Below are 25,317 nucleotides of genomic sequence, written 5' to 3'. Positions count from 1 at the left end.
AAAAATATCTTATTTTTGGGTAAATACAGATCAAAGGTTGTGGATCTTAATGTTTTTCCTCATAATCCTGGACTATCGGACCACCATTTTATTACGTTTGCAATCGCAACAAATAATCTGCTCAGACACCAACCAAGGAGCATCAAAAGTCGTGCTATAAATTCTCAGACAACCCAAAGATTCCTTGATGCCCTTCCAGACTCCCTCTGCCTACCCAAGGACGTCAGAGGACAAAAATCAGTTAACCACCTAACTGAGGAACTCAATTTAACCTTGCGCAATACCCTAGATGCAGTTGCACCCCTAAAAACTAAAAACATTTGTCATAAGAAACTAGCTCCCTGGTATACAGAAAATACCCGAGCTCTGAAGCAAGCTTCCAGAAAATTGGAAGGTACTGCAGTACCGTGCAGTATCGAAGAGCCCTCACTGCTGCTCGATCATCCTATTCCAACTTAATTCAGGAAAATAAGAACAATCCAATTTTTTTTTTGATACTGTCGCAAAGCTAACTAAAAAGGATCATTCCCCAAGAGAGGATGGATTTCACTTCAGCAGTAATAAATTCAAGAACTTCTTTGAGGAAAAGATCATGATCATTAGAAAGCAAATTACGGACTCCTCTTTAAATCTGCGTATTCCTCCAAAGCTCAGTTGTCCTGAGTCGGCACAACTCTGCCAGGACCTAGGATCAAGAGAGACACTCAAGTGTTTTAGTACTATATCTCTTGACGCAAATTATGAAAATAATCATGGCCTCTAAACCTTCAAGCTGCATACTGAACCCTATTCCAACTAAACTACTGAAAGAGCTGCTTCCTGTGCTTGGCCCTCCTATGTTGAACATAATAAACGGCTCTCTATCCACCGGATGTGTACCAAACTCACTAACAGTGGCAGTAATAAAGCCTCTCTTGAAAAAGCCCAACCTTGACCCAGAAAATATAAAAAAACGATCGGCCTATATTGAATCTTCCATTCCTCTCAYAAAATGTTGAAAGAGCTGTTGCGCAGCAACTCACTCCCTTCCTGAAGATGAGGGAGCTAAGCATTAAGGAGAGCTAAGCATTAAATATAAATAGGTGCAGTTGCCATGATAAAGTAGCAAGGAGATGCACATTAAGAGAAGATGACACTCAGGCCATACTCTATTTCTGAAAGGGTAACATTCCAAAGAGTACATTAACCAAGGCCATACGTACATTTATGACAGCTGGACGTACTATGGTCAGAAGGATACAGGAAGGAGGATGGTAGCAAAATAACTGATGACTAACACGTGAAACATAAGCATGCAATGAATGCATTATTTTTAAGACGTGAAAAGGGTTCTGCCATCATTATAACCTAACCGAAAGCAGATATGAGCGTTAGTGGGCGTGAACAAGCAAAGAACTCAGACTAAAAATATAATGGTGGCAGACGTACTAAGGGGGAGTAACTTAATTTACATATGGGATGTACACAAATGCTATGTATGTATAAAAGCAGAACCAGTGCTAAGGAGGGTCGGCTGTTCCGCAGACTAGCACGGCTTCTGCTAATCTGTTTTAAAAGCCTATATTGAATTCACAAGTTCTTGTAAGAGTGTTATGTTTCTGAGACAATTTTAAACCATAAAGACAAACAATGTATACGAAATGCTTCAGTCTGGTTTTAGACCCCATCATAGCACAGAGACTGCACTTGTGAAGGTGGTAAATGACCTTTTAATGGCGTCGGACCGAGGCTCTGCATCTGTCCTCGTGCTCCTAGACCTTGGTGCTGCTTTTGATACCATCGATCACCACATTCTTTTGGAGAGATTGGAAACCCAAATTGGTCTACACGGACAAGTTCTGGCCTGGTTTAGATCTTATCTGTCGGAAAGATATCAGTTTGTCTCTGTGAATGGTTTGTCCTCTGACAAATCAACTGTACAATTCGGTGTTCCTCAAGGTTCCGTTTTAGGACCACTATTGTTTTCACTATATATTTTACCTCTTGGGGATGTCATTCGAAAACATAATGTTAACTTTCACTGCTATGCGGATGACACACAGCTGAACATTTCAATGAAACATGGTGAAGCCCCAAAATTGCCKTCGCTYGAAGCCTGTGTTTCAGACYWAAGGAAGTGGATGGCTGCAAACTTTCTACTTTTAAACTCGGACAAAACAGAGATGCTTGTTCTAGGTCCCAAGAAACAAAGAGATCTTCTGTTGAATCTGACAATTAATCTTGATGGTTGTAKAGTCGTCTCAAATAAAACTGTGAAGGACCTCGGCTTTACTCTGGACCCTGATCTCTCTTTTGACGAACATATCAAGACTGTTTCAAGGACAGCTTTTTTCCATCTACGTAACATTGCAAAAATCAGAAACTTTCTGTCCAAAAATGATGCAGAAAAATGTATCCATGCTTTTGTTACTTCTAGGTTAGACTACTGCAACGCTCTACTTTCAGGCTACCCGGATAAAGCACTAAATAAACTTCAGTTAGTGCTAAATACGGCTGCTAGAATCCTGACTAGAACCKAAAAAATGTATCATATTACTCCAGTGCTAGCCTCTCTACACTGGCTTCCTGTTAAGGCAAGGGCTGATTTCAAGGTTTTACTGCTGACCTACAAAGCATCACATGGGCTTGCTCCTACCTATCTTTACGATTTGGTCCTGCCGTACATACCTACACGTACGCTACGGTCACAAGACGCAGGCCTCCTAATTGTCCCTAGAATTTCTAAGCAAACAGCTGGAGGCAGGGTTTTCTCCTACAGAGCTCCATTTTTATGGAATGGTCTGTCTACCCATGTGAGAGACGCAGACTTGGTCTCAACCTTTAAGTCTTTACTGAAGACTCATCTCTTCAGTAGGTCATATGATTGAGTGTAGTCTGGCCCGGGAGTGTGAAGGTGAACGGAAAGGCTCTGGAGCAACGAACCACCTTGCCGTCTCTGCCTGGCCGGTTCCCCTCTCTCCACTGGGATTCTCTGCCTCTAACCCTATTACAGGGGCTGAGTCACTGGCTTATTGGTGCTCTTCCATGCCGTCCCTAGGAGGGGTGCGTCACTTGAGTGGGTTGAGTCACTGACGTGATCATCCTGTCTGGGTTGGCGCTCCCCCTTGGGTTGTGCCGTGACAGAGATCTTTGTGGGCTATACTCGGCCTTGTCTCAGGATGGTAAGTTGGTGGTTGAAGGTATATCTCTAGTGGTGTGGGGGCTGTGCTTTGGCAAAGTGGGTGGGGTTATATCCTGCCTGTTTGGCCCTGTCCGGGGGTATCATTGGATGGGGCAACAGTGTCTCCTGACCCCTCCTGTCTCAGCCTCCAGTATTTATGCTGCAGTAGCTTATGTGTCGGGGGGCTAGGGTCAGTGTTATATCTGGAGTACTTCTCCTGTCTTATACGGTGTCCTGTGTGAATTTAAGTATGCTCTCTCTAATTCTCTCTTTCTCTCTTTCTTTCTTTCTCTCTCTCGGAGGACCTTAGCCCTAGGACCATGCCTCAGGACTACCTGGCATGATGACTCCTTGCTGTCCCCAGTCCACCTGGCCGTGCTGCTGCTCCAGTTTCAACTGTTCTGCCTGCGGCTATGGAACCCTGACCTGTTCACCCGACGTGCTACCTGTCCCAGACCTGCTGTTTTCAACTCTCTAGAGACAGCAGGAGCGGTAGAGATACTCTTAATGATCGGCTATGAAAAGCCAACTGACATTTTCTNATAACTACTGTGATTATTATTATTTGACCATGCTGGTCATTTATGAACATTTGAACATCTTGGCCATGTTCTGTTATAATCTCCACCCGGCACAGCCAGAAGAGGACTGGCCACCAGTCCTGGTCCATAGCCTGGTTCCTCTCTAGGTTTCTTCCTAGGTTTTGGCCTTTCTAGGGAGTTTTTCCTAGCCATCGTGCTTCTACACCTGCATTGCTTGCTGTTTGGGGTTTTGGGCTGGGTTTCTGTACAGCACTTTGAGATATCAGCTGATGTAAGAAGGGCTATATAAATACATTTGATTTGATCTGGATGGAAATGAGTCCGGAGAATGATGTACAAATAGAGCATTTTTAATCCTTATATTTCAAATTGTTCCACTCTTTTGAAACCTCGAAGGTTGATTTTCTAACAAAAGCCTGTTGTATAAGCGAAGTACATGTCAATGGTTTCGCTTATACAACTGATGCAGTCTGGCAAATCTATGGAAGTTGTCTTCATGACAACTTCATTATAGGTACTGTAATTGATTGTGCTCTGCTTTTGTGTACTTGTACCCTGAAGAGATATATTCAGGGACTTGGGATCAGTCTGTCATACTAACAAGGTTTTGTGTTTTGTAATTTGCAACTGTTTATATTAGTAGTTGCAACCTGTACATTCTATTTGTTTATTCAACATTTATTTTGACAGGGAATTAATACTGAGACTAGGATCTGTTTTATAGAAGAGCCCTGCATAAATACATCAAACATATACAAAATTACAAATTATATGAAGAAAAACAGACACATTTATCAACATAGAGGTCTCTGATCACTACTCTGAACTGACCGAGGGGGGACAGAACATCTCATTTCAGAGAACTCTGTAAATTGTTCCAATAATAATCCCCCCCATGCAACACAATGAAGATATAATCTGTTCCTCTCCACAGACCCAACTGGAGAACTCAAGACCGCTAAAGAGGTACAGCATATTTGATGAACGTGTTCAAACTGGAAAAAATCWACTAAATATATATATTTGTATTTTTAGTATTGCTTTTTTTCAGATTTTTGAACTCTCCACAAGTTGTTTTGCTGTGTATTAAAATACAGTGTTTTCTGAAATTATTGACAACTATTGACACCCTAAGTAAAGATGAGCAATAATACTGATCAATACTGTTTGTTCAAATGCATGGGGAAATTATATATATTTTATACTAATATAATTGCCTCAGATAAAGGGATGTTGTTAAACAAGTAATACATTTTTTTCTGAAAAAGGTAGAGGTCAAAATTATTGACAACCCTAAATATTCTTATAAATACAATAGTCAAAAGTTTATTTGATCCCATATCCCTAGCACGCAATGACTACATCCAACTTGCGACGACAAAGTTTTTTGAATGCAGAACACAGTTCGTTTTGGTTGTTTCAGAATAGTTTTGTGCCCAATAGAAATGCATGGTAAAATGTATTGTGTCATTTTGGAGTCACTTTTATTGTAAATAAGTATATAATGGTTCAAAATACTACATTAATTTGGATGCTACTATGATTACTGATAATCCAGAATAAATCATGAATAATGATGCGTGATAAAGGGGTCAAAGATCATACAGCCATGACATGCTAACCTCCTGTTATTGGAAAGGGCGAGAGGTTAACATGTTGTTACGAGATGTCGCCAAGCCAATAGATGGCGCTGCTGTTATGTGTATCTGTCTGTCATAGACAGGGGATAATAACAAACATAGAATGCCAAACGACTTCACCTGTCATTACTGTGGTTAAGTACATGCCAAACCCAAATGCCTAGCATACGGTGTCACCTGTAAAGCATGTGGCAAATTAAAACATTTTGCCAGAGTTTGTAAACAAGCACAACACAAACCTCAACTCAATCTATTAGAGCAGGTATTCCCAAACTGGGGGGGTACGCGAAATGCCGTCGGGGGTATGCCAAATAAAAATGTGATTCGCATTAAAAAAAATATCTTCACATTTTCAAACAGTTTTCCAAAGGGGCTGTACATTTTGGTGAGGTTTTTTTCTCGCCTGAGTAGCCTCGTTTCACTGCCAATTTTTTTTTGTTACCATCTAGTGTTCAGCGAAATAACAACACAATGTCAAATACAGGTAACCTAGTCAAATAATTAACATCCAATCACATTAACCGTTACTCTCTTGTGGGAGACATTTAAAAACGAAACATGATCATTTGAAAAATAAGCTACAGGAGTTTTTTGAGCGAGAATAAAGAAGACTTTTGAGTATTAAGACATGTATAAAAGCAACAGATACCATTAATAGGAAGGGACTAGAAGCGTCTTACATGGTGAGCTACCGGGTGGCTAGGACAGACAAGCCACATACTATTGTGGAGGACTTAATTCTTCCTGCTGGCTTGGACAATGCTGGGGGGAAAGGCCAAAAAAAACTATACTGACAATGCCTTCATCAAACAACACTGTTTCACGACACATCAGTGACATGGCAGGAGATGTTTTGAAACAATTACTGCTTCGCATACAAGCCAGTGAATTATATGTTACAGCTGGATGAGTCAACAGATGTGGCGGACCTGGCACAGCTCCTGGTATATGTCCGTTACGTTTGTGGGGGGTCAATTAAGGAATACATCCTCTTCTGCAAACCACTGGAAACCAGGGAACATGAGAGGATATTTTTTAAGTACTGGACAGCTTTGTGACATCAAATGGACTTTGGTGGTCAAGATGTGTTGGTATCTGTACTGACGGCGCAAAAGCCATGACAGGGAGACATGGTGGAGTGGTAATGCGCGTGCAAGCTGTTGCTCCCTACGCCACTTGGGTACACTGCAGCATCCACCGAGAGGCTCTTGCTGCCAAAGGAATTCCTGACAACTTGAAATACTTTTTGGACACTACAGTGAAAATAGTTAACTTTGTTAAAGCAAGGCCGCTGAACTCTCGTGTATTTTCTGCATTATGCAATGATATGGGCAGCGACCATGTAACGTTTTTACAACATTTTGTATTTTTTATTTCACCTTTATTTAACCAGGTAGGCTAGTTGAGAACAAGTTATCATTTACAACTTCGACCTGGCCAAGAATAAAGCAAAGTAGTTAGACACATTCAACAACACAGAGTTACACATGGAATAAACAAACATACAGTCAATAATACAGTAGAAAAAGTATATATACAGTGTGTGCAAATGAGGTAAGATAAGGGAGGTAAGGCAATAAATCGGCCGTAGTGGCGAAGTAACTACAATATAGCAAAATAAACACTGGAGTGATATATGTGCAGAAGATGAATGTACAAGTAGAGATACTGGGGTGCCAAGGAGCAAGATAAATAAATAAATACAGTATGGGGATGAGGTAGTTGGATGGGCTATTTACAGATGGGCTATGTACAGGTGCAGTGATCTGTGAGCTGCTCTGACAGCTGGTGCATAAAGCTAGTGAGGGAGATATGAGACTCCAGCTTCACAGAAGTGTGCTGGTTATCAAGGGTCAAAGTATTAACACGTTTCTTTTTAATTGAGAGACAAGACTAAAGTTTTCTTTACTGACCATAATTTTCACTTGTCTGACCACTTGCATGATGTTGAGTTTCTAACACGACTGGCCTATCTGGGTGATGTTTTTTCTCACCTGAATGATCGGAATCTAGGATTACAGGGACTCTCCGCAACTATATTCAATATGCGGGACAAAATTGAGGCTATGATTAAGAAGTTGGAGCTCTTTTTTGTCTGCATTAACAAGGACAACACACAGGTCTTTCCATCATTGTATGATTTTTTGTATGCAAATGAACTCAAGCTTACGGACAATGTCAAATGTGATATAGGAAAGAACCTGAGTAAGTTGGGTGCGCAATTATGCAGGTACTTTCCCGAAATGGACGATACAAACAACTGGATTCATTATCCCTTTCATGCCCTGCCTCCAGTCCACTTACTGATATCTGAACAAGAGAACCTCATCTAAATTACAACAAGCTATTCTATGAAAATTTAATTTAATTAGAAGCCACTGCCAGATTCCTGGATTGGGCTGCGCTCAGAGTTTCTTGCCTTAGCAAATCGCGCTTTTAAGACACTGATGCCCTTTGAGAGTGGATTCTCGGCCCTCACTAGCATGAAAACTAAATACAGGCACAGACTGTGTGTGGAAAATGATTTAAGACTGAGACTCTCTCCAATACAACCCAACATTGCAGAGTTATCTGCATCCTTTCAAGCACACCATTCTCATTAACCTGTGGTGAGTTATTCACAATGTTCGATGAACAAATAAGGTTTTATATGTAAGATGGCTAAATAAAGAGCTAAATTATTGATTATTATTATTATTTATGCTCTGGTCCTATAAGAGCTCTTTGTCACTTCTCACGAGCCGGGTTGTGACAAAAACTCACACTCAAAAACTCACACAAACGTATCGTATAGTGTGTGCGAGGCAGGCATACAACGATGCCAAAAAACATCATTTGAGAGTGCGCTGGCTCTGGTCCTACGCAGCTGGAGGTAGAATGTTTGAAGGGGTACGGGACTATAAAACGTTTGGGAGCCACTGATGTAGAGGAAGATGATGAGTCAGATGACCAAACAACAGATGCAATAGAAGGTTGAACAATACTGTGTTACATCTCACAGGTTAATTCTGTGAGAGACCAGGCAAAACATTTATTTTTTTATTAACCTTAAGCTAGCTCCACTCAGTGATGAGCCATTGACATATGACCCCAGCCATACAATTAAATGTCAACTAGACACAGGATCAACAGTGAATGTCATAAGCTATGGGGACCTACAGTACAGCGAGTCATGCAAGACGACAATCCAGTTCTCCAACCCAGCAAAGTTACACTCAAGCTATATGACGGCACACTGATAAAGCCAACAGGAATACCTAGGATAGGATAAAGTAATCCTTCAACCCCCCCCCCCCACCCCCTTAAAAGAGCTAGATGCACTATTGTAAAGTGGTTGTTCCACTGGATATCATAAGGTGAATGCACCAATTTGTAAGTCGCTCTGGATAAGAGCGTCTGCTAAATGACTTAAATGTAAATGTAAATGTAGGAGAATGCAATCTCAAATCAGATAATGATGGAAAAATGTTTCATATAAAATGTCAGGTCATGGAGATATCCCAGCATCCTCTGCTGTTACCTGACACGTGTGAACAGCTCAGCCTACATGTGAACCACAGCCATGTGTTACATCGCGTCGACACCCCAAGCACCACATCCACTGAGGTCATCAATTTGAGGCTGTAATCGAACCCACAAATGCTGATGCACCAGATACTCAACTAGTCTAAAGAAGGCCAGTTTTATTGCTTCTTCATTCATATCAATAGTTTTCAGCTGTGCTAGCATAATTGCAAAAGGGTTTTCTAATGACCAATTTGCCTTTTGAAATGATAAACTTGGATTAGCTAACACAACATGCCATTGGAACACAGGAGTGATGGTTGCTGATAATGGGCCTCTGTACGCCTATGTAGATATTCCATAAAAAAATTGGCCGTTTCCAGCTACAATAGTCATTTACAACATTAACAATGTCTATGCTGTATTTCTGATCAATTTGATGTTATTTTAATGGACAAAAATGTTTGCTTTTCTTTCGAAAACAAGGACATTTCTAAGTGACCCCAAACCTTTGAACGGTAGTGTTACTCTGAGACACACCAGCACCAGGGCAAATATCAGGCTGCCTGTGAGATACTCCAGAGACTGTTGTTTAATCTAAAAGATTCTATATATATAGATTTTTTTTTTTGTAAGAGGGAAGCCTACTTATTGACTTTAAAGTTGATGCTCATTGAAAGTACTTTAAATAAGAACACAGGTATATGTTTTTGTTAACAGTGTAATGTTTTCACTGGCAAGGGTCTAACCCCCGTTCTCCTGTTTATGAGTCTATGAGGAGTTATCTTAATTTGTTGTGTGAAGGAAGACGTTATGAGATGTTGCCAAGCCAATAGATGGCGCCGCTGATATGTGTATCTGAGTGTGATACCATATAGTACGAGTGAGCCAAGTTAGGCATTACTTACTATGCACTGAATGCAGATGTATGCATGCTACACAGTGATGGTAATCAACATTACCTCGCTCTTGTATAGAATAAAGACCATACAAAACACATGTCTTGTATAGAATAAAGACCATACAAAACACATGTCTTGTATAGAATAAAGACCATACAAATACACGTGTTCTTGTATAGAATAAAGACCATACAAAACACATTCTTGTATAGAATAAAGACCATACAAAAACAATGTCTTGTATAGAATAAAGACCATACAAAAACACATGTCTTGTATAGAATAAAGACCATACAAAACACATGTCTTGTATAGAATAAAGACCATACAAAAACATGTCTTGTATAGAATAAAGACCATACAAAACACATGTCTTGTATAGAATAAAGACCATACAAAACATGTCTTGTATAGAATAAAGACCATACAAAACACATGTCTTGTATAGAATAAAGACCATACAAAAACACATGTCTTGTATAGAATAAAGACCATACAAAACATGTCTTGTATAGAATAAAGACCATACAAAACACATGTCTTGTATAGAATAAAGACCAACAAAATACATGTCTTGTATAAATAAGACCATACAAAACACATGTCTTGTTTAGAATAAAGACCATACAAAACACATGTCTTTTTATAGAATAAAGACCATACAAAACACATGTCTTGTATAGAATAAAGACCATACAAAACACGTGTATGTATAGAATAAAGACCATACAACACACATGTCTTGTTTAGAATAAAGACCATACAAAACACATGTCTTGTATAGAATAAAGACCATACAAATCATGTCTTGTATGAACAAAGAACCTCATAAAGACCATACAAAATACATGTCTTGTATAGAATAAAGACCCATACAAAATACATGTCTTGTATAGAATAAAGACCATACAAAATACATGTCTTGTATAGAATAAAGACCATACAAAACACATGTCTTGGGGGGGATATGATTTTTGAACCTCACGTTCTCACCTGTGTTCATAAAGTGCCTGATTGGGACTTGGGAAATGTCTTACGCACTTCTCAGTAGTTTGTATTGAGACTTACATTATGAAGGTACATAACAGGTTTTGCAGGCGTGGTTCCATTTTGCATGCTGAATAAATGGAATTCAACTGCTGAAAACCATCCCACTTGCTGGCCAACCGATTTTGGAGTTTTCATTCAGTAGGGATTTCAGTACATTTATTTTAAGCCATCCCTTTAAATACGGTATACCTTTTAATTTGACTTTTGTCAACACACACAACATTTTGGGGGAGAATGGGTTCAGAAAATAGGGATCAATGAAAGAATGCCATCTATGCATATTCGTCTCCGTAGATACTCTGATTTTGTAGGATTATTTAGGGACATTTTAGGGTTAGGATAGTATGTATGATTCATGAAATAAAACTGGTTTTGAAATCATTTACGCAAGAAATATATTGATGAATAAAAAATACAGTGGTTTGATTCATCCTGAAAGTTATCATATTCAAATTCAATCCATATAATATTGGAAGGTGGATAAAAAATGTAAATAGGGGTTGAACAATAGTCCTATAAATCTCCCCTAATTCTCACCAATCATGGACCTGTATGGCAACGCTCCAGTTGTTGTGAACTGTTAGCCAGGTTCCAGGTTTAACCTGCTATGTGGTGGTCTGAGTTCCATACTGATCCAAAATGGGCTACATGTCCTAAATTACTACACAACGTTAGCCTAATATAATCCACTAGTGACCCTCAGGAACAACGACACGGATGTGACAGAGGAAAGAAAGGTTAAAAGAATGATGCTAAATGTAAGGTACAAATTGAAGAAGACCTCTTCATCCCGGTAGACAACTCCAGTGTCACCCTCCCAGGGTGCAAAGAACCTTGGCGTGACCCTGGACAACACCGTGTCGTTCTCTGTAAAACATCAAAGCAGTGACTCGCTACTGCAGATTCGTGCTCTACAACATCCGTAGAGTACGACCCTACCTCAGACAGGAAGCGGCATAGGTCCTAATCCAGGCACTTGTCCTCTCCCGTCTGGACTACTGCAACTCTCTGTTGGCTGGGCTCCCTGCTTGTGCCATCAAACCCCTGGTTTTCAACTTTCTCAAGTTCTCTCATGTCACCCTGCTCCTCCGCACACTCCACTGGCTTCCAGTCGAAGCTCGTATCCACTACAAGACCTGCTAGCTCTGACTCTACTGATAGCTATGTTATTGAGTAAAAATGTACTTCCTATGCCTGTGATATGTATGTGGTTGTCCCACCTAGCTATCTTAAGATGAATGCACTAACTGTAAGTAGCTCTTGATAAGAGCGTCTGATAAATGACTAAAATGTAAATGTAAGTAAAGTGACCGTTATAAATGTATGTGGGTATTACTGAGGGTGGCTCCTGAGAGTGGCCAATATTTAACATGTCAAAAATTGTAAAACAAAAACGGGAAAAAAGCCTGGGCATAGGCTATAATTAAAACGTTCTAAAGCGCATACACAGACTCCGCAGGTTCAGCCCAACAGAAGCATATAGCTTCGCTGTCAATTTCATCCATGTAAATTATGAGGGCACACAATTCAAATTCCACGTGTTAAAAGAGCCCCCGTAAAGCCCCTGCAAAAACACAATATCTAACACACTCAGACAGTCCGAGGATACACTCTGATTGCTCTATGCTACACACCTCTAGTTGGTTCTTACTACACACCTCTAGTTGGTTCTCTACTACACACCTCTAGTTGGTTCTCTACTACACACCTCTAGTTGGTTCTCTACTACACACCTCTAGTTGGTTCTCTACTAACACCTCTATGTTGGTTCTCTACTACACACCTCTAGTAGGTTCTCTACTACACACCTCTAGTTGGTTCTCTACTACACACCTCTAGTTGGTTCTCTACTACACAACTCTAGTTGGTTCTCTACTACACACCTCTAGTTGGGGCATTTCCATTCCATGTCCAATTCCTGGTTGGTCATCATGACCAGTCAAGCTTGGATCACGGATCAAGACTAAGGGCTCAATTCAATCCGTATTGCGGAAGATACACATTGAAATTTAAAGGCAATGTTCCCGCGTTCACAGAGACRGCATTCACTATAAACGCTGCATATGTCGGCTCATACAAAAATTACCTTTACATTTGATAGCAGACCTTCCGTGATACTTCCGCAATATGGATTGAATCCAGCCCTTAATTGGGACCTGAAACATGGTTTTGTCTGTCTGAAAGGTACGGGAACCAGCATTCAACTGGAGAACCAACAAAATCCAGCCTCTCAGCTGGTGGTTGTAATTCTCCCTGGTGCTTGGCATCAAGTTGGGACCCTCCAGTTCGATGACCTGCTCCTTGGTGTCTTTACGGTCTCTGCCTCTTGCGGAGCTCCAGGATCTGGGGTATGTGGGCAGCAAGACGGGGAACCCCTTGGCGCATCTTGCCCCCAGCGGGGCTGCCCACGTCGGACTGCGCTCCTCGGTAGAGCTGGGCCTGACGTTGACACAGCCCCAAGCGGCTCAGCAGAATCAGAACGTCCCCGTGGAAGGCTCGCGTCAGGATACCGTACAGGAAGGGGTTGGCACACGAGTTCAAAGGGTAAAATAGCACCAGCAGCACCTGGAAGAGATAGACAGATAAAAAGAAGAGTCAATAAATGAGGATGATGATGAGCAGATTTATTAAGTTGATGATGAAGATGAGAGGATGAATGATGAGAGGATTGATGATGATGATGATGATGAGAGGTTGATGATGATGATGATGATGATGATGAGAGAATGGATGGATGATGATGATGGATGATGATGATCAGAGGATGATGGTAAAGAGAGGATGGAAAATGATGACGATGATGAGAGGATGGATGGATGATGATAGGATGGATGATGACGAGAGGATGGACGGATGATGAGAGGATGGATGATGATAGGATGGATGATGATAGGATGGATGATGACGAGAGGATGGACGGATGATGAGAGGATGGATGGGTGATAGGATGGATGGATGATGAGAGAATGGATGGATGGTGAGAGGATGGATGATGATGATGAGAGGATGGATGGATGATGATGATAGGATGAATAAATGGATAAAAAGAGGAGTGATGTGGAGGACCTTGGAGTCGGTGACGGTGATGAGTGGGTGGTGCAGCGCAGCAGACAGGCCATAGAAGGAGATGGGTGCCAGACACAGGAAATTGGTGAAGATAAGCACGGCCATGCGTTTGGCCATGCTGGCGTCCCCTCGACTCGACGGGTGCTGTGGGTTGTGCACCATGCAGTAGATGTGTACGTAGCACACGCTCACCAACACGAATGCGAGCACGTTRAGCATTAGCAGGGTGACCACGTAGACCATGGCCGCGGTTGAGTCTGTGTCCATGGGCAAGCAGATGCTAACCCTCTGGTAGCTGCTAACGCCAGCTAGCGGTAGCACAGCTAACACCAGGCACAGCAGCCATCCGGCTAGCATTAGCACCACTATGTGGCGTAGTCGCACTTTCCTCTCGGGCCTCATGGCGAAGGTGATGGCGTGCCAGCGCTGAAGAGTAATGGCGGTCAGCGTGTAGACTGACAGCTCGCTGGCGAACACTGTGAGCACCCCAGCCAGTTGGCATCCGGCACCAGTCTGCCAGTCAATGGCGTAGTGGTGGTACTGGGAGCGTGTGTAGAGGTCCACAGACGCGATGAGCAAGAGGTACACGCCCATGAAGAGATCTGCCATGGCCAGGTTGCACAGGAGGAAGCGGGTGATGGTCAGTTTGTAGTGGCTGGTCAGCAGGATGAACAGGACCAAGAGGTTAGCCAGAACGGCTAGCAAGCTAACCAGCCAAACAGACACCCGCAGGAAGCCCAGGCTCATCACGTCCTCACAGGGGTTGAAGGCATCGGGCAGAGGGGTGCAGGGGACCCCCTGGTCCTCCCTGTCATCATCGCACACGGTGTAGTCAAAGCCTTCGTCTGGGCCCTCCGTAGGGAACACTATGTAGAAGCACTTACCGGAGGGGGGACAGCTGTAGTTATCGTAGTAGTACTGGTAGTCGTAGGGGTAGGGGCTGCTGCTGGTGGGATGGAGGTGCTGGGTGTCTCGGGGGGAGGGGCTGCTTCTGGTGGGATGATGGTGCTGGGGGTCTCGGGGGGAGAGGTTCCTGCTGGTGGGATGGAGGTGCTGGGTGTCTCGGGGGGAGGGGCTGCTTCTGGTGGGATGATGGTGCTGGGGGTCTCGGGGGGAGAGGTTGCTGCTGGTGGGATGAGGGTGTTCGGGGTGCTGCCTCTCGTAGGCCTCAGAGGGGTTTCCAGAGGACCTAGTTGATCGCTGTCGTCTTGTAGAGCTGGTCAGGTTGCAAATGACGGACTCCACGTGTCTAGAAGATTAAATATCTACATGAGCATGGGCCAATACAATAAGGTTAATAAGTTAAATAAGTATAGAATCGTTCCACCTCAAAAAGCACAAGAAGGATGTTTCCGACACCCATCATCTAAGATTGTTCTGAAATCGTTTCTGTAGTTAGAAACAGATAAGATTAACATTCCTGAAACCTTATTTTATTGAAAGATTATTTGAAGTGTGAGAAATTAAGCTTATTCAATATGGTACACATCTTCCGATTTGGACCAAACCTTTCCTTAACAATGGTTAACGGTAAAAAGCCACCCATGGACCACACCAAGTCCACACCAAGCCCAACCCAAGCCCACCCCAACGGCCGGTATACAGTATCAGTTCTCTATGTTTGACAAGTAGTATGAAGCTGTGGCTTGGAGTATTGTTAATTTATACTATGCAATTTATTTTTTCCTGTTCAGAGGAATTAGCCATTGAAGATCCTTGCATTTCTCCCCCATACAGTATGAAAGTACCAGGTTGTGTCCAATAGATGCCACTGCTCTTGCTTTTACAGCCACACCCTTTCATCCATTTCTCTGGTCTCTTGTGTTTTATTAAATGGATCACACATTTTTTTCCAACTTTGGGTAGAAAACCAATGTCTTTTGCTCATGATGAAAACAAATAGTGTGCTCATCCTCACAGGTCGGGCCGCCGTGAAAGCAACTCAGTTTGTACATCTCTTAGCAACCGAAAGCTTTAATCCAACTCCTCTTGATTAGTCCAACAAATGGCAGCTCTCTGAGAGGGCTATTCCTATGGTGCAATTCTCATATGAAGACTTTTGCTACAAGCCCAAAAATGTGATGGCTAGTGACTAAAATGTTGTGAGGACCCTAATAAATGAATACAATTACACAGCAGTCTCTATATGTTGTTTGATTAGTGACATTTAACATTAAACCCAATACCATTATCAGCAGCAAAACACTATACAGCATTTGTGGCTTTAACCATTGAAGACCCTCAGAGACCATAAGATTTGTGGTGGAAAATTACAAAATTAGTCATGCTATCCCGTTTTTTACTACATAAAGAATTGTCTCTTGTTATACAGTACCAGTCAAAAGTTTGAATACACATGATGATTCAAGGGTTTTTCTTAATTTGTACTATTTTTACATTGTAGAATTATAGTGAAGACATCAACACTATGAAATAAGGCATATGGAATCATGTAGTAACCAAAAAAGTGTTAAACAAATCAAAATATATTTCATATGTTAGATTCTTCAAGGTAGCCACCCTTTGCCTTGATGACAGCTTTGCACACTTGTGGCATTCTCTCAACACGAGAGCCACCAAATCTGGCAGGAAATGAGCTGGCAACCAAAGGGATGCTGGTATCAAATCCTAGCTGTCATTGCTTACTGTTGTTCACATGAGCAAGGCACTTAACCCCCCACAACAAAGCTGCCAGAGTGCCCAGTGTGGCAGCTCCCTGCACCTCTCCAAAACCCAGTGTACAGTTGATGTCGGAAGTTTACATACACTTAGGTTGGAGTCAGTAAAACTCCTTTTTCAACCACTCCACAAATTTCTTGTTAGAAAATTATATCATGGCTTTAGAAGCTTCTGATAGGCTAATTGACATAAATTGAGTCAATTGGAGGTGTACCTGTGGACGTAATACCTTCAAACTCAGTGCCTCTTCGCTTGATATCATGGGAAAATCAAAAGAAACCAGCCAAGACCTCAGAAAGTCTGATTCATCCTTGGGAGCAATTTCCAAACACCTGAAGGTACCACGTTCATCTGTACAAACAACAGTACTCAAGTATAAACACCATATACCACACAGCTTTCATACCGCTCAGGAAGGAGATGCATTTTGTCTCTGAGAGATGAATGTACTTTGGTGCAAAAACTGCAAATCAATCCCAGAACAACAGCAAAGGACCTTGTGAAGATGCTGGAGGAAACAGGTACAAAAGTCCACAGTAAAACGAGTCCTATATCGACATAGCCAGAAAGGCCACTCAGCAAGGAAGAAGCCACTGCTTCAAAACCACAACAAAAAAGCCAGACTACGGTTTGCAACTGCACATGGGGACAAAGATCGTACTTATTGCAGAATTGTCCTCTGGTCTGATGAAACAGAAATATAACTGTTTGGCCATAAGGATCATCATTATGTTTGGAGGAAAAAGCGGGAGGCTTGCATGCCAAAGAACACCATCCCAACCGTGAAGCTCGGGGGTGGCAGCATCATATTGTGGGGGTGCTTTGCTGCAGGAGAGACTGGTGCACTTCACAAAAAAGATGTCATCATGAGGTTGGAAAATGATATGGATATATTGAAGCAACATCTCAAGACATCAGTCAGGAAGTTAAAGCTTGGTCGCAAATGGGTCTTCCAAATGGACAATGACCCCAAGCAAACTTCAACAGATGTGGCAAAATGGCTTAAGGACAACAATGTCAAGGTATTGAAGTGACCATCACAAAGCCCTGCCTCAATCCTATAGAAGATTTGTGGGCAGAACTGAAAAAGCATGTGCGAGCAAGGAGGCCTACAAACCTGACTCAGTTACACCAGCTCTGTCAGGAGGAATGGGCCAAAATTCACCCAACTTATTGTGGGAAGCTTTTGGAAGGCTACCTGAAACGTTTGACCCAAGTTAAACAATTTAAAGGCAACACTACCAAATACTAATTGAGTGTATGTAAACTTCTGACCCACTGGGAATGTGATGAAAGAAATAAAAGCTGAAATAAATCATTCTCTCTACTATTATTCTGACATTTCACATTCTTAAAAATAAAGTGGTGATCCTAACTGACCTAAGACAGGGAATTTTTACTAGGACTAAATGTCAGGAATTGTGAAAACTGAGTTTAAAAATATTTGGCTAAGGTGTATGTAAACTTCTGACTTCAACTGTATAATCGATTACTAGAGATTTGATTAAGTAATGATGGAACTAAATGATTAATAATGTACTAACTTGCGCACCCAGACATAGAAAATAATAAATACACGTTTTCTGAGTTGGTCCCCTTCATAGATCATTTGATAAGAGATAAGGTTAACGCGTTATATGACTGTCTAAATGCTTATGGGATTATTTTCCGTCCAGGTATTACATTTAGAGAAAACTGCCCTTAAAGCCTAAAGAAAAGATGATCTGCTTTTATTACAAGGCGCAAGTTGAGTCAATGGATGTTGATTTAATTTGTTTGACTTCTAATCTATTCCTTTTGCGCATGTGAGAATCTCTGCGGATAAACGCTTGGACCTTTAATTAAGGCAATTTTTCTGGGAATTGTGTCGTTACAATGTGCCTGACGTTACGACTACAGACAATTGTAAATTGGGTTATTTGCGGGATTTTTCTTCATTTTAATAGCTTTGGGTCTATGGTACTTACTACAATCTGGGTTAAATATTGTAATTCAACATTGGTATGTTTTGCTTGGACAGATGCGGCCGCCAGTGTTTGATTAAGATATAAACTGAACGTTTCAACAACTTGCTAATTTATTCAACATAAATAGCAAGGCGATTTTCGATGTAATACGTTGTCTGTTGCCTAAATGGTCTGCTGGAATAACATATTGAGAATGGAGTCGTATTGACATAACTGAATCAAAGAAGAGAAAGTTAACTAAATCGAATGAATTCTAATAATAGCGGAAAGGGAATTGCGATAGAGTTGTGCCCACCGAAATGTGTTTTATTTTATTTTTATCGATTGACTGATGTAGTTTATAGATTTGGCGCATTACATGTATTTTTAAAGTCTTGGACATTTCATAAGTGTGAATTAGTGGTTAGTGATACAAATATAGTCATATTGATAAGGAGGATTGATGTAAAATTAACGAGTGCTGACAGTATGTAAATGGTGATATGTTATTAGTGTTTTTCTTTTATAGCGCTCTAATGATGCGATATTTTAGTCATTTGAAAAGCTGAGGTATCAATACAAGGTTAAATGATGAGTAAAGGGATTGAGCCTTGAGATTGTAAAAAAGATTAGCTGCGGTTGAAAGCGAGCAGGCAGTGGGACATTTGAACTAGAGGTATGAGAAACATTCTTTGACGGTTGCTGATTATTGTTGCTTGGTTTTATAGTTTAGGTAACACCAGTGATTTTGAGCAGGAAGTTCATGTATTCTAACATTATAATCCATTACGTGAAACAATATCCTTTCATTAGATTGGATTGACTTTGAGTTTATTTGTATTTTTACAGGGACAGTGCACATTAATCACAGTTGTGTGAGTCTGATGGCAGGGTATTCCAGACATGGGAACTTCTCACAGAGAAAGTATATTGACCAAAGGTGCTTTTACTTAAAGGGACTATACAGTCACCTCTCATGGCAGACCTTGTGGACCTGCTCCCCATATGTTTGGGTTTTCTGTTTAACAAAACTACTGAGTGGAGGGGAAACCAGGCCATTTAGGATCTTGAATACAAGACATGCAAACGTGTACTTTCCAACTCAGGACTTCATGCTTTCTGAGAATGTAACAGTGATGATGGCTACTGGGCTTCCTATCAAGCACTTTGAGAGCCTGTTTGCAGGTTTTAATGTTGTACCACAAGCTTGGGACCAATTAGTCAAGCAGTATGTTAAGTGGGGGAGTATCATAGATTTGAAGTACAGTTTTGCTACCTCTGTGGTCAAACAATTTCGTATGTATTGGAAATTAGTATCAAGTATGATGCCAAGGTACTTAAAATCGGATTCTACCTGGAGCTTCTCCCCTGACACATAGACATCTGGCATCAACTGTCCTCTTTGTGAAGAACATGCAAACTGTTTTTTTTTTTTACATTGAGATGCAAACATGAGTCCCTGAGAGACACTTTGTAACCTGGACCATTACAGTAGTGAGTTCTTGTGCAGCTTGTTGTTTGCGCTTTGCACATATATCACTGTATCATCTGCATACATTTGAACTTCAGACCCAGTACAGACAGAAGGCAGATCATTAATGTACAGGCTGAACAGTATTGACCCTTGGGGCACGCTCACATCATTGCTAAGAGTGGGAAACAGTTCATTTGGACTATTACGCTGATGAGACAGCACCAACTTTTTGAAGGATCTAGATTTGTTAAACAACAGGTTTATATTTTTACTAAATGAATGCAACAGATTAAAATGATTAGATTACTGGAAAGGGGTTACGGGTGTGTTTAATGTTTATTTTAGGTGCCGATTTCACTTAATGAAACACTGTAGTATCTGATGTGTTTTGAGTAGGATACTTCCTTCCGGGACTGATGGATGTCCCCTACACTATGTATGTTAAGGAAGACATAGGAGAGCACGTCTCAAACAACTTTTTATTAAATGCCTGGGATCAAATATCACTGATTCCTTACGCTGAGAAATTGACTAAATTTGCGACAGAAAATAATTAAGTATTACATTTAGTAATGGTACCAGGATAATTGTATATGGTTATGGAAAAGAGAGACCCGTCATATAGTATAATATGGGAGTGAATGGTTAGACTCGGTGGCGAGATAGCACGTGTCTAAGGGTAGCACGTGCTAAATTAAGAGCACATAAACATTGAGTTAGATTAAAACAAACAATTAATGATTCGAGGGAATACAGTGGATTTATCATTATTATCAGGTTTTGTTTGTAGTTGAAACTTTGGGTTGCTGAATCGGTGTAGCATAGTGAATGCTAACGAAATGTTTGGTGTTTTTTTTTCACGGGAAAATGGGGGTTTCATTGTCTCTCTTTGAAATGTTTCCCGGGGCTATGGTCTTGGAAAGAGCGGAGAGTGAGATTGAGGCCGTAAACTACCAAATGAAATAAGGCCTGGCCATTTTTGTGTGTTTTTACCTTAAGGTTTGCAAATACCCACACACAACACACTTGATATGACTATTTGTTGGTGTTTTTAAAATACTATGTTTGATTTACTGTGTGTTCTATTTCCCTTGGGTTTAATGAGTTTCCATTTGTCTTAGTGCCAAGGTATCTTAAAGGAGCACACACACACGGGGAATTTTCWGAAGTTTTTATTTTCTGAGTTTTAATTAAACACGTGAATTATTTTCATAAAGAAATGTACTGGAAACCTGGGATACGAGATGTATGAAATGTATGAAATGTTTGACTGTTTAACTTTATGTCTAATATAGTAAGAAACACTTCTTTGAAGGGTTTGTATGACCTCTGACCTCTGTCCTGACTTTCCAGTGTGGTTTGATCACCCTCATTGGAAAGCCATTTGGATAATGAGTTTATGGTCATTTGTAATACTGATTTGAAGATCATTTGTAATATTAATAATTATGATGAAGTTTATAGTTCTTAGCCATGTTTGTGATTTGGACCAATGTGAAGAAGGAGAAGGCGTTGCCTTTGACTAAGGGTAGGCTGCCTTAACTCTATTTTCCTACGACCGTATGGATACAATACTTTTTCTTTATGAAGTTCTTAAGGGTAGTGATTTTAATTTGGTTTTGTTATTTTAAATTATGTTGTTTATTTTCTGACCAGTAGTAGTGTTTTTTCTTTTTTTTTTACACATTACTCACATGGGGAGTTATGTGTCAAAATGGGGGAGGGAACTGTCCTCTGAGGTTTTGGATTGAAGTTTACACGCCGAGTGATATATAGGAGTGTATTGAGTGATATGTGAAGAAGTGTATTGTTGTATTGTTTGTTCTGTTCTGTTTTGATACAAATTTCACCAGATTAGGTCTGCTGGATTGTTGGGATTTCTCCCGTTGGGTTATAGGTCTAACTTCCTGATCCTGTAGCTCTGCGATGAAGTTGACAGTGTGATGGGGAGTATAAACAGGTTATAGGTCTAACTTCCGATCCTGTAGCTCTGCGATGAAGTTGACAGTGTGATGGGGAGTATAAACAGGTTATAGGTCTAACTTCCTGATCCTGTGGCTCTGCGATGAAGTTGACAGTGTGATGGGGAGTATAAACAGGTTATAGGTCTAACTTCCTGATCCTGTGGCTCTGCGATGAAGTTGACAGTGTGATGGGGAGTATAAACAGGTTATAGGTCTAACTTCCTGATCCTGTGGCTCTGCGATGAAGTTGACAGTGTGATGGGGAGTATAACAGGTTATGGTCTAACTTCCTGATCCTGTGCTCTGCGATGAAGTTGACAGTGTGATGGGGAGTATAAACAGGTTATAGGTCTAACTTCCTGATCATGTGGCTCTGCGATGAAGTTGACAGTGTGATGGGGAGTATAAACCATCTTGAAAAAATACATTTCAATAGAATGTGTTGTTATTCTCTTTGACACATGTTTAGACWTTGGTATTAAGAATAATTGGTAAAAGTAATAATTTATCATATAGTTAATGCTTGTCTGGATTTCCTGAATTAAAATGTAACTGAACTGAACAGTTGTTCTGATCTGTCCTCTCGAGGTTATCATGAGAGGTGATGTCAGTTGGTGTGTTAATGCATGGAAGAGATAATTGGACCGAAGAGTGTGTGTACCTAAAAAAAAACTCTAACTGGCTGAAGAAAAGCGACAAAGGCGTTCAATACGGCCCTGTCCGCACCACTTCTACCAAGAGACCGGAGTCCTGAGCCAGCAACCAGTGTACAGCATCCGATCGAAGCTATCAACTGCTTTTCTCTCATGTCTTTTCTCTCAGGAGTGTGACAGGAGTCCACGTGGAGTGAGCATGGGGAGAAATCTGTTACAAACGTCTCTTAAATTGCTGGTATTACTGGTTGACGAATGGCCAAGACATAATGGGTGGTGGCGGCCCAGGTGAGACATTGAAATTGGGACATTATCATGGGCCATCCACTTTGAACAGTAAAGCTATCAGAAGAAGACAATGAAGATGCCAGAAYATTGAGTGTCTGAAGGGGAGATATCAGGTTGATTGTTGAGGTCTACATACTACATACAATTATAGTCATTTAGATTATGAATGCATTAGGATACTGATCTGTATTATAATCGTGATAAGAAAGTTAATAGTAGAATTATAGGATAATTATACTGGATGTTAATATAAATGTACATTCTGCCAATGTTGATGTGTGTTAATTTGAGAGATTTTGACTTTGAGTGATAGGACCAATTTGAATCACTGAGCAATGTCATTCAAAATTATTAATTGGGTTTTGATTATAATTTGGAACCTGAAGGATTTTTAAAACTGAAGGATTGATTTGAGTTTAGTATGTTAATAACTATATGAGTGTCACGCCCTGACCTTAGTTATCTATGTTTTCTTTATTATTTTGGTTAGGTCAGGGTGTGACTAGGGTGGGTATGCTAGTTTTGTCTTGTCTAGGGTTTTGTATATCTAGGGTTTTTTGTAGGTCTAGGTATATATATGTCTATGGTCGCCTGATATGGTTCCCAATCAGAGGCAGCTGTTTATCGTTGTCTCTGATTGGGGACCATATTTAGGTAGCCATTTTCCCTTGGGTATTTGTGGGTTCTTGTCTATGTGTAGTTGCCTGTCAGCACTCATTTGTATAGCTTCACGGTTCGTTTTGTTATTTTGTTAGTTTTGTTCAGTGTTCATTTCTTATATTAAAGAAGAATGTACGCATGCCACGCTGCACCTTGGTCTCCTCCTTTTGACTGCCGTGACAGAAGAACCCACCACAAAAGTACCAAGCAGCGTGAAAAGGAGGAGCAGCGTTTTATGGAGAAATGGACCTGGGAGGAGATTTGGACGTAGCAGGCCCCTGGACGCAGGCTGGGGAGTATCGCCTTCCGAAGGTGGAAATAGAGGGCAAAAGCGGAACGGCGAAATTATGAGGAGAAATAGGTTGGAGTCAGGTTGGAGACATGAGCCAACTCCTCGTGCTTACCGTGGGGAGTGTGTGACTGGTCAGGCACGTTTTATGCAGAAATGCTCACAGTGTTTCCAGTTCGCATCATAGCCCGGTGCGCTCTATTCCAGCTCCTCGCTTTGCCGGGCTAGAATGGGCATCCAGCCAGGACGCATTGAGCCAGCTCTACGTTCCAGATCTCCAATGCGTCTCCATGGCCATGTGTATCCTGTGCTCCTCCCCGCACTCACCCTGAGGTGCGTGTCCCGAGCCCGGTACCACCAGTGCCGGCACAACCAGCACAGGCCTCCAGTGCGCCTCCAGAGTCCAGTACGGCCTGTGCCTCTTCCCCGCACTCGCCCTGAGGTGCGTGTCCTCAGCCGCGGTACCACCAGTTCCGGCACCACACATCAGGCTTCCAGTGCGCTTCCATAGGCCAGGCTTCCGGCGACAGTACCCAGTCCAGAGCTTCTGGCGACGGGCCACAGTGCGGAACCTTCACGACGGGCCACAGTCCGGAACCTCCAACGACGGGCCACAGCCCGGAACCTCCAACAACGGCCACAGCCCGGAACCTCCTATGACGGGCACAGTTCGGAACCTCCAAGGACGGGCCACAGTCCAGACCCTCCTATGACGGGCCACAATCCGCAACCTCCTATGACGGGCCACATTTCGGAACCTCCTATGACGGGCCACAGTCCGGAACCTCCAACTGCGGGCCACAGTCAGGGGCCTCAGCGACGATCCCCAGTCCGGAGCCTCCAGCGACGATCCCAGTCCTGAGCCTCCAGCGACAATCCCAGTCCGGGGCCTCCAGCGACGATCCCGCCCGGGGTCTCCAGTGACGGTCCCCAACCCGGGGTCTCCAGCGACGGTCCCCAGCCCGGGGTCTCCAGCGACGGTTCCAGCCCGGGGTCTCCAGCGAAGGTCCGCACCGGGGTCTCCAGCGACGGTCCCAGTCCGGGGTCTCCCCGAAGGTCCCAGCCCGGGGTCTCCAGCGACGGTTCCAGCCGGGTCTCCAGCGAGGTTCCAAGGTCCGGGCCTCGATGATCCGCAGTCCAGATCTACAAAGGCGGAGGGATCAGTGTAAAGAGGGGGGGCGGCACCAGAACCAGAGCCGGTACCGAGGGTAGATGCCCACCCGGACCCTCCCCTATAAGTTCAGGTTTGCGGTCGGGAGTCTGCACCTTTGGAGGGGGGGTACTGTCACGCCTGGCCTTAGTTATCTATGTTTTCTTTATTATTTTGGTTAGGTCAGGTGTGGACTAGGATGGGTATGCTAGTTTTGTCTTGTTCTAGGGTTTTGTTATATCTAGGGTTTTTGTAGGTCTAGGTAGAGATATGTCTATGGTGGCCTGATATGATTCCCAATCAGAGGCAGCTGTTTATCGTTGTCTCTGATTGGGGACCATATTTAGGTT

At 42.1% G+C, this 25,317-nt stretch overlaps 1 protein-coding gene across 1 annotated transcript in view; it reads right to left on the bottom strand.

Annotated features, from left to right (window-relative positions):
- Positions 1 to 13,108: 13,108 nt before the first annotated feature.
- LOC112072153 (thyrotropin receptor-like) overlaps positions 13,109 to 25,317 on the bottom strand; it is a 34,869-nt gene continuing 22,660 nt past the window's right edge. The window contains exons 10-12 of the mRNA XM_070439676.1: positions 15,021 to 15,113; positions 13,865 to 14,855; positions 13,109 to 13,363 (exon numbers count right to left, since the gene is read on the bottom strand). Of these exons, the coding sequence (XP_070295777.1) occupies positions 13,109 to 13,363; positions 13,865 to 14,855; positions 15,021 to 15,113 (1,339 nt within the window). The remainder of the gene's footprint in view (positions 13,364 to 13,864; positions 14,856 to 15,020; positions 15,114 to 25,317) is intronic.

Source organism: Salvelinus sp. IW2-2015, unplaced genomic scaffold (genome assembly GCF_002910315.2).
Source record: "Salvelinus sp. IW2-2015 unplaced genomic scaffold, ASM291031v2 Un_scaffold1838, whole genome shotgun sequence".
Taxonomy (NCBI): Eukaryota; Metazoa; Chordata; class Actinopteri; order Salmoniformes; family Salmonidae; genus Salvelinus; species Salvelinus sp. IW2-2015.
Note: the sequence above shows the minus strand (reverse complement) of the source record. Positions and strands in the feature narration are given on the sequence as shown.